Source organism: Eumetopias jubatus, unplaced genomic scaffold, assembly GCF_037043125.1.
Source record: "Eumetopias jubatus isolate StellerSeaLion01/CBP00866 unplaced genomic scaffold, mEumJub1_p1.0 scaffold_14, whole genome shotgun sequence".
Taxonomy (NCBI): domain Eukaryota; kingdom Metazoa; phylum Chordata; class Mammalia; order Carnivora; family Otariidae; genus Eumetopias; species Eumetopias jubatus.
Genome location: NW_028274820.1, coordinates 80,153,067 through 80,168,318, shown reverse-complemented (window position 1 = coordinate 80,168,318; position 15,252 = coordinate 80,153,067). Strand labels below are relative to the sequence as shown.

Below are 15,252 nucleotides of genomic sequence, written 5' to 3'. Positions count from 1 at the left end.
ATTCATAATCAATAAAAAGCTAAACACTTAAGCAGAAAATTTATCACAGATTTGTTCCTAGCAAAGCAGCTATTTCCGCCTTGCCATCATCATCAGAAGCCACATTCTGACAGAAATCATTTGCTTGAAGCAGCCGTGATATATAAACCCTATGTGGTCTCGTGATTCAGATTTAGGAATATCAGCCACAGAGGGTCTAAAGGCATTGTGCATTAGTATGTATTGAGACCTCATTCCAGGTGGCCGGCAGCTGGACTTTTTAAAAATAAAATTTCAAAATAAATGTGAAGTGCTCGTTTCCAGGCAGAGAGTGTTTTATTTAATTGACTCATCCTCAGAAACATTACAAATTAGGCAGAAAAGAGAGTTGTGCATGTTTAATATATTTGTTTTATATTTCCCCTGGTCAACAGAATAATGAAATTCCTTAACTACTTCTCTTTAACTTGCATGAAGAAAGCACGGTATGTTGCTAAATCTCTTTTCACCAGCACCGCGGAGAAACAACTTTAATCCTTGTTAGAAAATTGCCGAGTCTGGGACTGACAAAGAGCTCATGCTTGTTCCATTGTGAGTGCTCCCCGGCCCCAAGAGCAGAGCCCTTTACAGCTGCGTGGATCCCGCCCGGCTCAGCTGCACTATTTAGGAGAGGAGGTTTGTCAATTTCTATTGACAATGGAGAGAGTTTTTCAGGGCCTGTAGCAGTGCTGACACAGTTGGGGATCAATGCCAGCCATTCAGACTGCACCCTCTTTCATTGCTTTGGTTTGTTAATTCAAGACTAAAGGTCCACTGAGGGGGTTCAGGGTGTTTAAGAAAGCTGATGAACTGTTTAAGAAAGCTGATGAACTGCAAGCGTTTATAGCCCTGGTGTGGCAATTTCCATAGTCAGTGGCAACTCCTGGCACTGAGGGAGCTGTGTCCTTGTTGACCCTCTTGTTATTAAAAATGCACAAGTGCTGCGCTTCTCAATATTTCAACACTCTTTCATTGTCAATACCACCTTCTGAGCCCTTCAGCTTGTTGCTTGCTCTAAAGATCTTCTTAGATTGGGTTTGAAAACTTCACCTTAAACACTAGATTAGACTGATGTTCTGTTTTCCGTGCTCCTGTTGATTTGTTGAACCTTCCCAGGGCTGGAAAGCAAGTAGCAGCTTGATGGGGAGACGGGCTGCTAATATGATTTACCAGTCTACAGTCATGCACAATAAGTGTGAATAAATACAGGGGTCTCACAGAGTCAACCCTAGCCTTTCCTTTTCTTTTATTTTTGCTTTAAAAGAAATATCTCAAGAAAATGAAGTGAGTAATGCATGCCCTTACAGGAGTTGAATGAACCACAGAAAGAAAACACACACACACACACACACACACACACACACACACACACACACACACACACACACACATTTTTTGTTAAAGTGGTAGGCTACTGTCATGGATTGATGTAGAAAAAAAATGTAGAATATACGCTTACTGCTTTCCTCCTAAGCAGACCAAAGCAAAAAAGGAAGCAGTGATACCATACCCGTGACTTCAGTGCAAACTGCAGAGCCCCTTCCTTGTCATACCCCGAAGGGGAAAAGTGAAGAGTCAATCAACCAAATTGTTTTAGAAAATTAACTTTTCCAAAATGAAAGGACATTTGCTAACATTCAGACTTTACTGCACATTCACCCTTTTTGAATGTTTCTTTTTTTTTTTTCTTTTCTTTGCGTTGAGGGGGGTGGTTTTGTTTGGGGTGGGGGAAAATGAAGCTAACCTACCTTTGAATTTTGTGTCAAGATGAAAAAAACGAGACCTACTATATTCCAGCCCCCAAAAGAGGAACATATCAATTCCAGCACCAGAAATAGGAAAGTGCTGGAGATTTCTATTTGGTGGTTTTGTTGGTTTGCTTATTTGTTTGCTTGGAGTATGTGTGTGTGTGCTTCTGTGTCTACTTCACCATATACAAGAAAGAAGCAGTCCTAGTGCGTTTTTTGTTGTTAGCTTATTGTTAGTAGCAACATAAACTCTAAGCTGAAGTGCTGCTTTCTCTTAATTGCTTGATTTAGCTGAAAATCTTCAAAATGCTTTGACTTGGGAACCAAAAAATATGCATTTTTATCTGAAAAGGATAATTTTTCTTACAGAATTTTCCTTATCAAGTAATTGGTTGCCTTTAAAACTAAGATGATGGTACAGTAGCTGAAACTTTTTACTTTACAATGGTTCTCTTTTCTTCTCTGTTTTTTTGGTTAACTTCCAATCATTTTATTCCCAACTTGTTTATCTCTAAAATTACAATTTTGGCATTGTGTTAAAGAAGTGCTATTAGTAATAAATGGCTGTGTTACATTGGATATCCTTCTGATTATCACTTAATCATAAGTATCATTATTGTGTAATGGGAAAATTGAGTTAACTTTAAATTATGTAAGGATTTTTTAAAAACATAAAGGTGCATGTGGTGGAGAAATTTTAAGAAATGTTTTCATTTCCCTCAAATTCAGACAACTTACCATAGATATAGTAACTTTACAGTCTAACGGACAGATTAACTAGTATGTTATGCTAGACTTCATATATCATATTTTGTTCCCCCCAACAAAAAAAAATATTATCTCTTACAGAAGGACTGCAGTTTAAGAGTCATAACCATTAGACTACATTTTAGCTTTCAAATTATCTGTAGCCTGGTATAGGGGTGAGAGTCTTAATTTAGTTTCTCATATTCACTATCACCAATACCTGAGAGTGTTTACCGGTATTAAAATAGAACTCGAGGTTGAGGCTATAAATAATTTGAAATAAGGAAGTATAGGATTTAAATACTATTGGAAATTACTGTCAGCTGAAGTACTGAATTCATTAGCAGTTTATATTTTTTAAGAACTTAGGGGTGTATCTTATTTTCATAAAACTTATTTCTGATACTTTTATAATGTCTGGAAAATGAAGAAAGCAGTCAGGAAAGAGCAAAATCAGGTACATGAATAACATTTTTTGAAATCATAGCCTATCTCACATTTTAAAAACCTGAAATTTTCATTCATCTATGTGCTATCATATTTAGCAAATCACTTATTCATTTTAATTACCTATCTCATTTTATTCATATATGTTCAGTGTACTAACAAATTAATAGAAATAAGTCTAGCGAAATGTGAAACTGATTCATGTTTAATTTATGCTTAAAATACCATTTCTTATACTAAATTTTATCAGAACAATGTTAATAAATACAAGTCCAGATGAATTTCAGACTTGTATCACGTAAGATTTCTCTTAGCAATTGAATTTACTACTTTATTATGGAAGAAAAATATTTTTTTAAGATTTTTCTCTTGTGTTTGAATACCTAAGCACACATGCACCACTCATACGTGATCTATATGGTGTCACTGTATTTCTGTATACAAACAAGACACAAAATCCTTTCTCTTTCAAAAACTCTCGTCATTTCCTAAGTGCTGAATGGACTTTGCTATTTCTTACAGTTATCTGGATGAGCAGCATTATTATTTTTACAGTATTACCTAAACCTAGCTCTAGCATGTAGTAGTGAATCCCTTAAAATGTCACTACTAATGGTAGATTGCCTTTTAAACACAAAACACATAGTATCTTACTGTACTATTCTCCTAGACATTACATAGGAGCAGGAAATTACATTAGAGAAGAATTTTGATTTTTCCCCTCAAGAGAGTGGTAATAAAGAGGAAAAAATATGAACCCTCCAAAAACACTAGCAAGATGAAACAAATTCTTTCGTGATTTAGTCAACTGACCTCTTCTTTTTGATTCTTTAGACACAGCAATTCCATCCTGATAAAATTCCCTCCTAAGGTCCCAAATCTTTATTTTAGGTGGGTTTCAAACATCTTGACAAGTAGTTCACAACCAACAGTAGATAAGGGTGTGATTGAGGATCTCTGGCTAGTAAGCCGTGGTAATGCTTTCCCATTGCTTCTGTAACAGGTTATTTCTAGGTATTGACTGCATGTGTCATGGCATGACGCATCTACTGTTTGATTTTTACATAACGTACAGGCTAATAAGAAATTTCCCTTCGAAAATAATTCACCTGCTTTCTCCTGCTGCTTGGGAGTCCATTCAGTCCCATAACATGTATTTAGCGCCCATTGTTACCTACAGATCACAAAGCATGCCACTAGGCTGCAAGCGCAGGAACACGGTTTCCCATGAATATGTTACAGCCGAAAGACTCATGTTAATTCATGGAGAGAACAGCCTAGGTCAACTTAGCAGATTTTCTAGCAAAACATACAATTCTGTTAATAGGAAATTATAGCATTATTGACTTCAAGTGCTGATCTGTGGTCATTCCAGAGTGTGTCATTACCCCCTCATTACTGAATCTGTTACATGAATACTGCAGAGGCTGTTTTTCTGTTTTGTTCTCCTCCTCTCTGCCCCCATCCTTCCTTCCAGCAATGGTACAGCAGTTCCATGAAAGTCATTTGTGTCTGGTTGGCTGATAGATTAGATCTTCAGCTTCATATTTACCAACTGAAGACGCTCATCAAGATTGTGAAGGTAAACAAAATGTGCTTAGATGTGAATTGCCTACCAAGCTATCAAGAGTAATGGCTAGATATTGACATACAAAAAAATTGTGTTTGATGTAACTGAGTGGATCTAAGTACCTTAAAAACATCACTCTCGGCAATGCTAGGCTACTGTTCACTTACATTTTCAGTTAGATTATTAAGTCAGTTTTAATCTGTCTTTTCTGCCCTAATAAAAAATATTTTATCAAGTAATCACATTTTAAGATAATATACATAAAGCCTCGGGCACATTTACCTGATTGTAGTAGGTCCACAGTAATTTGGTATTAATTTTCTTGATTACAGAAATGTTTTCTCCTAATACATTTCTTTCATATTTACTGGATCACATATCATTATGAGGGCTTTTGAATTGTGTTTGTCCACAGCATAAGGAGAGTCTCCATTATTTTGTTACATACTGACACTAAAGTCACACTGTCACTGCCTGACTTCCTTTGGAAGCATGCCCCGTCTCTCATATAAGAGATGATCAGGGGGCGCCTGGGTGGCTCAGTTGGTTAAGCGACTGCCTTCGGCTCAGGTCATGATCCTGGAGTCCCAGGATCGAGTCCCGCATCGGGCTCCCTGCTCAGCAGGGAGTCTGCTTCTCCCTCTGACCCTCTTCCCTCTTGTGCTTTCTATCTCTCATTCTCTCTCTCTCTCAAATAAATAAATAAAATCTTTAAAAAAAAAAAAAAAGAGATGATCAGTTTGAGTGTTGGGGACCATCCCAGACAACCAACAGGTATCACATCACATAAGCAAGGCCATTTTGACTTTTGCTCTTCAAGAGAAAAGGTTAACAGTGTACATATTATATTTAGTAAGGGCTTTAAAATCATATATTTACTATTAACATAACAATAAAAATTTTTAAAAAAATCATATATTTACTAAACATGATTTTTCACTCTTTGTAAATTCTAGTGGAAACACAAAATTTGCCATAACTTTTTCTTAAAATTGAGACAAATCCAACCTTATGCCTAAAAACATAACTCTTGCTAATGAGAAACATCTGTTCTTTTTTTTTTTAAGATTTTATTTATTTATTTGACAGAGAGAGAATGAGAGAGAGAGAGCACGAGAGGAAGGAGCAGACTCCCTGCTGAGCAGGGAGCCCGATGTGGGACTCGATCCTGGGACTCCAGGATCATGACCTGAGCCGAAGGCAGTTGCTTAACCAACTGAGCCACCCAGGCGCCCCAGAAACATCTGTTCTTTTAAAAAGATGACCTTCACTTCCATTTTAGTGCCATTTATCAAATGAGATATGTATACCGTATGTATAGAGAAAGATCTAGATCTGTATGTATATGTGCCCATATATGTATATGTGTATATAGGCACATATATATGTTTCTATTTATGTGTATGTGCATATATGACACACACACACACACGTACTCAGTGGTTCTTAGTGTCATTCTTGACCTATCGTTACCACCACCACCAAGTTCCCACCTGGGAACTTGCCAGGTATGCAAATTATCAGGCCCCACCCCAGACCTACTGAATCAGAAACTCTGAGTGGGGCCCAGCAATCTATATATTAACAAGCCCTCCAGATGATTCTGATGTTAAAGTTTGAGAAGAACTATTGCATTACATCATTAGGTTTTATCCACATTAAAATATTTCCCATCATTCTCTAGGTTCCTACAGCCTAATTAGAATACATGTTCTTTTGTGCCATAGCCACACAGGTTATCTCAGATTAGAAAGAACCATAAATAGGAAAGTTCCATTCTAAAGTGAGAAATCGGCAAATCTACTGGAACATAAGACCAGACCTATCATCTCACGGTAATAGCAATCACGATTAGTCATAAATAACAAGTAAAATTATAGCCACTCACTAATTTTTAATACTACTAGACATATTACATTTCAATGGACAAAATATCTTTGGTCCAGAGCCCTTCTTACCAGGTGTTATTTTACAAAGAAACTGAAAGCATACTAGAATCCATTCATACTTGCCTTCATTTCTGCAGTGTTTCTTCCTTGTTTCTATAAATGTGACCTGGAGAGCTTCCAAATGAAGCTTGTTTTTCATAAAAGAGAATCTGGGTTATCTGTGTATACTTTATAAATATATGTGTATGTTAAGGTTGTAGTCTGTACTGTGACTAATTTTGGGATTAGCTGCTTACCCTTATGATCAGCCATATTTTCAAGTTAATATCTGTTGCATTCAAGATGTGAGAAAGGACCTAGTCAGTTGATTGGTATTCGTTGATAGATTGTTCTCTGTTTTCAGAGTAAAAGTCTCTCTCGTTTACTAGCCCATCACTGGTTTCTTTCAAAGTTATTCCTCTTCTCATATTCACATTGTCATTACAATTAAAGATCAAGCAGCAATGAATATTTTAGCAGAATAAAATCGTAATGTCATGAATTATATGGTGACATTTCCATTGTACTCTAAGCCAATCAATTTATCTTATTTTAACATAGTCTTCATTATGGGCGACCAATAGTCAAGACAGATAAATATGAAAATAAATTTCATGAATATGTTTGACTTCCCATGCTTTGTTTTTCACAAGCAGGTCCCCAGACTCAGCCAATGCTTTCTTTGGCTGATACACTTAATCAAAACGTAGAGCTTTATTTAATAATTAAAAATTATTTTCACAGTGAAAATCAGGATAAATTAATAATCTAATGTTTTACTTCTTTTCCTACTTTGAATGTAAACAGACTTTAACCAATTTCATACATAGACTCACAATTCTTCAGAAGCTATATGGTTATATTTATAATGTTCATTTTTCAGTGAATTTAAGAAGCTGTTAAATAGCAATGTATACAATTGTGAAGGTCCCCGAGTAGGCTCTCCTTCCATCCACATCGCCTAGAGTAAGCCAGCATGTTACCACAGAGTAGCACATTCTACCCAGGAGCCAAGCTGCTCGACTCTGGCAGTCTAGTCCTTACTACTCACGGACATCGTCATTCTTCTGTGCCCAGCGGAGACATCTGTGCCCACAGATGCCATCAAGCTGTATGTGATAGCCAACTTTGCCCCACAAAGACACTTAGATACTAATTGGTTCATTCATGTTGCTCGCTAAGAAAAAAATTCCCCTAAGAGTTTCACAAAGAGTTTAGGACTAAGAAATTATTTGCAAGGTTTTAACATCAGAATGATTTATTGAGGAAGGGAGAAAAATCGAATCTTCAAAAAATCAAAATGGCTGATGGATTTGCATTCTCCCTAGTGGCCGTATGACATTTAAAAAGCAGTTAACATATAAAAAATAAAATAAAATAATTTTTTAGAGTCTTAATTACATGTAAATTAGAAAGCTTTCAGGACTGCAGATCCCCACAGTACAAATCTGTCCTCACCAACATACGGACAATTAAGCTAAGTCTAAGGAAAGTCAATTCTAATAAAATAAAGTAGGACTCGGGCGCCTGGGTGGCTCAGTCGTTAAGCGTCTGCCTTCGGCTCAGGTCATGGTCCCAGGGTCCTGGGATCGAGCCCCGCATCGGGCTCCCTGCTCCGCGGGAAGCCTGCTTATCCCTCTGACCCTCTCCCCTGCTTGTGTTCCTGCTCTGTCTCCCTCTCTGTCAAATAAATAAATAAAATCTTTAAAAAAATAATAAAGTAGGACTCACAAACTCGATATATAATTGTCAGCGGAACAATTATACTTCATGTCCGATGCATTATCTGTACATGAATATTTTGTGTGCTTGATATATTTTTAATGGAACTATTAGACAGTTACAGCCTTGCACACAAATCTGTGGTAATAATACTATGTATATCAGTTACCAGATTTTCTGGATAAAACTTGCTTTTCAGAGCTATTTCTATGGGTTTTGATGCGAATTACCTAAGTTTTGGTGTAAAAGAGTACCACCTTAGTAATAATAAGATTAACAGCTTAGAAAGAAAATATGAGGGCGCCTGGGTGGCTCAGTTGGTTAAGCGACTGCCTTCGGCTCAGGTCATGATCCTGGAGTCCCAGGATCGAGTCCCGCATCGGGCTCCCTGCTCGGCGGGGAGTCTGCTTCTCCCTCTGCCCCTCCCCCCTCATGTGCGCGCGCTCTCTCTCTCTCTCTCTCTCTCTCTCTCTCTCTGTCTCTCTCTCTCTCTCTCTCATTCTCTCATTCTCTCTGTCTCAAATAAATAAATAAAATCTTTAAAAAAAGAATATGAGGATGGTGGGGTGTAGGTGTCTTAAAATATTAAAACATAAGTAAAAATAGTTTTGATCATTTAGAGAAAAAAGTCTCTGAATCAAATTTTTATTTGCTGTTAAGATACTGACGTCCGATACTGTACCATATTTCTCACAGTTCAGTTTACTTTTGGTGGACTTTGGTGGTGAACTTTTCAAATATAAATTTAATTTATAACAAGTGATTATCCAAATGAAAAAAAAAATATTCACCTTCCGTACTGCTTTTGGCATATCGCCTCTGAAACTTGGAATGATACTGGGGGCATAAGTCAGCGTAAAGAAGACAGGAAGATAAAATGTGAAATACCAATGGTCCCACGATCTTTTAATGGATTTACTCCTTCCCCAAAGTCTGTTAGTAAGCCAGCTGTGTCTATCAAGGAGATTAAGATGCCATTCATCATCAGCATTTCCTACCTCATACGAATAAGTACCTTCAATTCAACTGTGTGAATATTAAAAGTTTTCTTCTATATATTATGTTGAGGGAAATCAAGCATCCCTTAATGTTAATTTTCAGCCACTGGACTTATAATACTGGGCCAGGAAGTACAACATTCCTTCTTATTTGACTTTTTTCATCTATTAAGTATAAAGCAAACAACAAAAAAGTGCCCACTAGAAATCATTTAGGACAAAACAGTGGCACATTGATAGATACTGATACTTGAGGGCCAGTCCATTGACATCTGAATGCTTACTATTCTAAATGTAACCTAGGACAGTAAACAAAATCTTAAAAGATAGCATTAAAAACAGCCTTAGAAGTGCCTCCATGCAATGGGATATCTTCATTTAAAAATCAATAATGTAATTGGCCACAGAAAAATCATATCTGAGAAAAATTGCACTTAAGGGAATAAGTGAAATAAGGGAAGCTTTATAGGTGATGTATCTTCTGTGCCACAGAGCCCAGTGTTCTGTTGTTCTTGTCACTGTTCTTAGGAATCACTACATAAACGCTAACATGATGTTCTATTTTCTTTTTAAAGATCTTTATTTATTTATTTGACAGAGAGAGACACAGTGAGAGAGGGAACACAAGCAGGGGGAGTGGGAGAGGGAGAAGCAGGCTTCCCGCGGAGCAGGGAGCCCGATGCGGGACTCGATCCCAGGGCCCTGGGATCATGACCTGAGCCGAAGGCAGACGCTTAACGACTGAGCCACCCAGGCGCCCCTATTTTTGATATACAGTACATCAAATAATATACTTTTCACAGAAAATATAAATACATGTTTTATTAGCCCATCTATGGAAGCTTTATGCCAGAATTTGACACTGCACATTCCAAGGGGATTTCAAAAGGAAAGGGCAGAATTCATACAGACTTTTAGGTGTACACGAATTTTTACCCAATGGTACATATAATAAATGTTATAATTCAGAAATACAGAAAATGCAAATTTCTTTTACTGATAATAGTAATTCTCTCCCTCCACATCTCCCCCCAAAAAGCTAATGCATTTTATAAAATGTATTTTTCAGTACTAAAGGAACTGAAAAACCAAGAATTCCTTCATATTAAAAATGTACATCAGTGCATATCATTTGCTACAAGTCATTCAAATAGTAAAGTCTGTGCAATCAGGAATATTTTGGAGAAACGCTCATTTGTCATCTGTCACAACATTTTGATCTATTCAGAGTGATTCTAGTTTGGAAAGCAGTAGCCAAAGTCTCATTTCATTTTCTCCCCAGGAATACACCAACAAGTTGATTAACACGGGCAGCTAGAATCGGAATCCATTAGTGAATTGTCCAAGATCATCTTTGAAATGCCAACTGAGGATAGATACATACATCCATATTGACATCCGTGCATACAATCCATAAGTCATCTAAGCAGATTCTCTCTTCTTCCTCCAGAAAACATACAGGGACTTCCGACTGCAGGGTGTGTTAGAAGGCACACTGAACAGTAAGACCTACGATACTCTGCACAGACGGTTAACAGTGGAGGAGGCTACAGCCTCTGTCTCAGAAGGAGGAGGACTTCAGGGCATCACCATGAAAGACAGTGATGAAGAAGAAGGCTGATAACCGCCAGTGCTGTAGGAAGGAGGAGGGTGTTGCCCTTGTTTATGTTGTACCTGTCTTTGTAATTACATTGATTGTCTGGACCCAATAAAAATGCTTGTATTCCCCTCCACTTTGTAAAGAGTCAACCTGGAAGCAGAGTAAAAGGGGAAAATGCCAAGTTTTTTTGGTTTTTGTTTTTAATATCCAGCCTCTTCTGTGTAGCTTGACCTAAAATGAGCTTTGGCTTTGTGATTGGAACATGATTTTTTGGTTTTTTAGAAGCTTTGACTTTTTCTTCTGTAATTACATCAAAGTAGTGTCCTCTGTGTGAAATGAGATCTGCATTTCTCATAGTAGACATTGTGAGAAGAAGCCACTTCGGATCACTGGGCCAGCTCCGTTGTAGCCTTGTTAAAATGGTGTGTATTTAATAGTTTATCATTTCTGTGTCAGGATTTTTGGGTTTTTTTCGTAGTTAATTTGCCATTGTTGTGATGTGTGTAAAAACTTTAACCTTGGTTCTTAGTAGTCTGAATTCATCTGCAGGCTTAAAAGGACTGCCAAACCAAATATAGACTAGATCCTCCATCAGCTTGTGTCTTGTTCTATTCTGAACATATCTTTCAAGTTAAAAAAAAAAAAAAAATCCCAAAGTGTAAGGTGGTAAATGCGCTGCCATCAACATACCGCATTCTCCTACTTCTAAGTGTAACAGCTTGCAGGCAATAAAAATCTTATTTGGTCAAAAGCACTTCTGTATTTATTAGACTTATAAAAATTAAATGCAGTAAAAAATACAGTATTACAAACATCCCAACAATTTGGCTCTGTGTTTTTGTTTCTTGTTTTGTTTACAATCAGATGAGTAAAAGATATTAACACTGCTTTGCACCTAATAGGCACACACACTTGTTAAAAGAATAAGTTATTACGACAGCATATTTCCATAGCAAAGGTAATGCTGACTACATACTTACATATTACTAACATTAGCAATTAGTGTTAACTAATAATAAGTAATACTAGGAGTGCTAGTGATTTAACTAGCAGTTGACATATTAGTTAACAGTTATTTCTTCCCCCACAGTATTTTCTTGCTATAATTTTGAAATATAGTAATATACTTTATAATTTATGAATTTTAATTTTTGTATTTTTTTCCTAAAATATCCTGGCATATTGTGCTACTACATTCATAAGTAATTTTTAAATTAGGTAAGTTAATACAAAATAACTGGAGGTATCCCTGAATTTATGTAAACTCTAGTTCCGGAATTTTGGAAGTGAAACAACTTCTTAGACCTCCAAATTCATTCTCTTATGGTGTTATAAATGGTGCCTCAGTAGCTGGACTAGCCCACAAAAGTCCATTTGATCTAGTTATACGATACTGGTTTCGGCTCAAATCTGGGTCCTAGGGGTAAGACCTCCTGTGATACAAGATAAACATGAAAGGAGATTTCTTCCCCTTTCCTGGATTAGAGACTAACTCTCCCAACTCAGTATTGTGGGAACGCAGTTTGTCCTGGAATGGTCTTTCCCCTCTCTCCGCCCTCACATCCAATAGCATCCTGTCTTTGGGCCACCAGGTGTCCAGTCATGCTACCCTAAACTCAGTGGTACCGTCCCCATGCTTGCTGCTGCAAGCTCACATGGCTGTATACTTGGAAATCACCCAACCTTGTATTCCCTTAAATGTCTGTGTCTTTGATACAGCTCATCTCTGAGTAATTGGCCCATGTTGTCCTAAAGTATGAATGATGACTGACTGCTGCCCGCCCCCCCAGCCATATATATATAGATACTCAAGAAAATACCTAGCTAATCCAATTCAGATGTGCAGGGGGAAAGCACTTGGGGTCAGGAGGGTCCTAATGCTGATCTGAGCTATTTCACCCACCTGCTGGCCCTTTTTCCTGGTCAGCCTCCTGTAGTTTCTCTCCAGACTTGAATGTTCTCTGCTTCCCTTCTGTACCCCGGAGATTTCTAAAAGCTCCACTCCTCAGTCCAACCTCCAGTGGCTTCCACAGGGAGGACAGAGCCAAAGGCAGGTAGTGGAGATGCTCATGGGTTTACCACGACTCTGTGAACTAACCTTTGAGCCCCAGAAAGGTGTATGAAGAGAAATTTATAAAGTAACTGAAAAAGAATGAAAAGTCATTTTTGGGTTTTTGCCCAGAAATTCTCTTCAACATAACTACAAATTGCTTGAAATGACTTAATAATTGTTCATCAGTGTTTGTGACCGTTAGGGTGACTGCCCAAGCATCTGTCTATTAAAGGAAGCCAGGTGTTGTTATTTTTTAACTATTATCTCATTAAAAGGGATTTAATCGAAAGCCTTACAAATCTTAGAAAACTTTTAAAGTGAAAATCATTTTTAACTCAAATAGCTCTACCTTCCTGAATGGTTTGGGGGAAGGGCCAAAAAGTGCATTCTTTGTGCAGTTTAAGAAGTGTTGCAGGAGAAAATACCTAATGCAGTCTAATATACAGCTGGAATGGGCCTGTTAAATAACACGTCTAAAAGGAAAGTTTCTCCAAACTCATGGAGAAAAATAATAATAACGCCTTTTCCCGGAAAGGGAAAGAACCACGCAGTGCTTAACGTAAACTTCTCAGCTCCAGCTGTGGGTCGTTCTTGTATTCACGGATTTTTCCACTTGAATTACCCTTAGTTCTTGTTCATTGTCCCACGCTCTGCAGAAAGGATTTCCTGCTACTTTTGCAGTAAACGCCGGTGCAGTGTCTCAGGGCTCCCACCCCGCCCCCCACGGTCAGAGCCCAGCCTGGCCCGGCGTCGCCCTCCTTCGCCCGCGGAGACTTCGGGTGAGAGGGTACGTGAGCTCCTGGAAGGTGCTCTTGGTGGGAAGGAGGTCACCCTGCCACCGCTGCTCATGGAGCCCCTCCCGCTGCGACCGTCTGCAGTCCGGGAGGCGCGTGCCCCCAACCCCGCCTCCCCCGCTGCGAAAACCCGCCGGGACCCGGGACCGACCCCGGGCGCGGGGGCGCAGGCCGGCGGTGCGCGGGATTCCCGCGAGCCGGAGCTCAGAGCCGGCCTTCCCAGCCCCTCCCGCCACGCGTTTCGTAGAAAGACCTGAGCCGGGAGATTTGAGCAAGAGCTCGGCCGCCTTTATGTCTTACTCCCCAAACAGAAAACGGAAACTTCCCGGTCCGGGTCCCCAAAGGGAGGTGATAGATCGATGTTCCTGAGAGCCGTTCACGCGCCGCGGGAGGAGAGCGAGCGGGTGGGCCCCTGCGCGCTCTGCCTCCACCGCCCGCCCGCACCCCCACCGGAAGCCCTCCTCCCGTCCCACTGGGTCCAAAAAAAAAAAAAAAGAAAAGAAAAACCCGTGGACTAGTTGCGGAATTTGGAGGCCTGATTTGTGGGAGTTCTGAAAGGCAGTGCTCACCCTATCTTTACATGGGGTCCCCTTACCTCATCCCCACCCTCTGCCCCGGTGCTATGCGGGTCTCCTTTTCCTTTCAAGCTCTGCTCGCCGGCCGGGCAAGAACTTTCGGGGAAAGCGGATGGCTCAGTTGCCTGCGGTACTCTGCGGCGGAGAGTGGAGCCCACGGGCCTGGGCAGCCGGAGGAGGCAAAAGGGAGCTGGGACGCCGCAGTCCCCAAAGCGCGCGGCTGGCGGCTGCCCACCACACCCCTATCCAAGGGTGAGGCTTCCCCCCCACAGCGTTGGCTGAAAGGTGGGGTGCAGAGATGCCTTAATTTTCTCTTCTCTGTGACACTGAAGTAAGATACTTAAAAGAACAGAAGCGGATACAGACTGAGCACAACGCTCTGAGCCTGGGTTCCCGAAGTCATGAGTGACAGTCATCGTGCCCTTTGTCCGTGTGCAACATGCCATTGGTTTAAGGGAATAGGCACTGGAGTGTGAGAGTATACTACTGAGAAAAGAGGAAGGGAGGGAAGGAGAATTCGATGTGTTTCCCAAATGAAGAAGACCCCTGATTTAAAGAAATACCCAGAACCAGGTGCATATGTCACAGCTTGGGAAATCGTAGTAAGCAGGAAGACTTGGAGCCAGAAAAACCTGCATTTGCCTCCTAACGGCTGCCCCTCTTGCCCGCGCCTGAGCTCTGTGTCCTTGGGCAAGTCACTTGACTTCTTTGTAAAACGGCCACTTAATCAGTAAGGTGGTTGTAAGAAGTAGAGGCATGTAATAAGTTGTGGCCAGTACTAACTAGTTCTTCGTGAGGAATGGATTGAAAAGAAATCGTGGCAGGCCCGCCTCTGCCAACGTGCACCACCACTCTCTGGCCATTCTCCCCGGGGTGGTTTCAGGATCCTTCTAGATCACAGCCCGCTCAACGGATCTTCACCCCGGTCCCTGGCGTGTCAGTGGACTGGCTAGAATTGTCCGGTTCCGGGGTTATATATAAGGCTGGCCAAGTGGGAGGAGAGGAGCAAACGGGGAGGGGCAAACCTACTTGGGTCTGCTGAAAGGGCCGGC

General features: G+C 40.0%; 1 protein-coding gene across 15 annotated transcripts in view; it reads left to right on the top strand.

Annotated features, from left to right (window-relative positions):
* Positions 1–10,799, top strand: part of CADPS2 (calcium dependent secretion activator 2) — a 506,725-nt gene extending 495,926 nt beyond the window's left edge. For all 15 annotated transcript variants that reach the window (XM_028104882.2, XM_028104880.2, XM_028104885.2 and 12 more), the window contains 2 exons: positions 4,438–4,542; positions 10,629–10,799. In XM_028104882.2, coding sequence (XP_027960683.1) covers positions 4,438–4,542; positions 10,629–10,799 — 276 coding nt within the window. The remainder of the gene's footprint in view (positions 1–4,437; positions 4,543–10,628) is intronic.
* Positions 10,800–15,252: the final 4,453 nt, after the last annotated feature.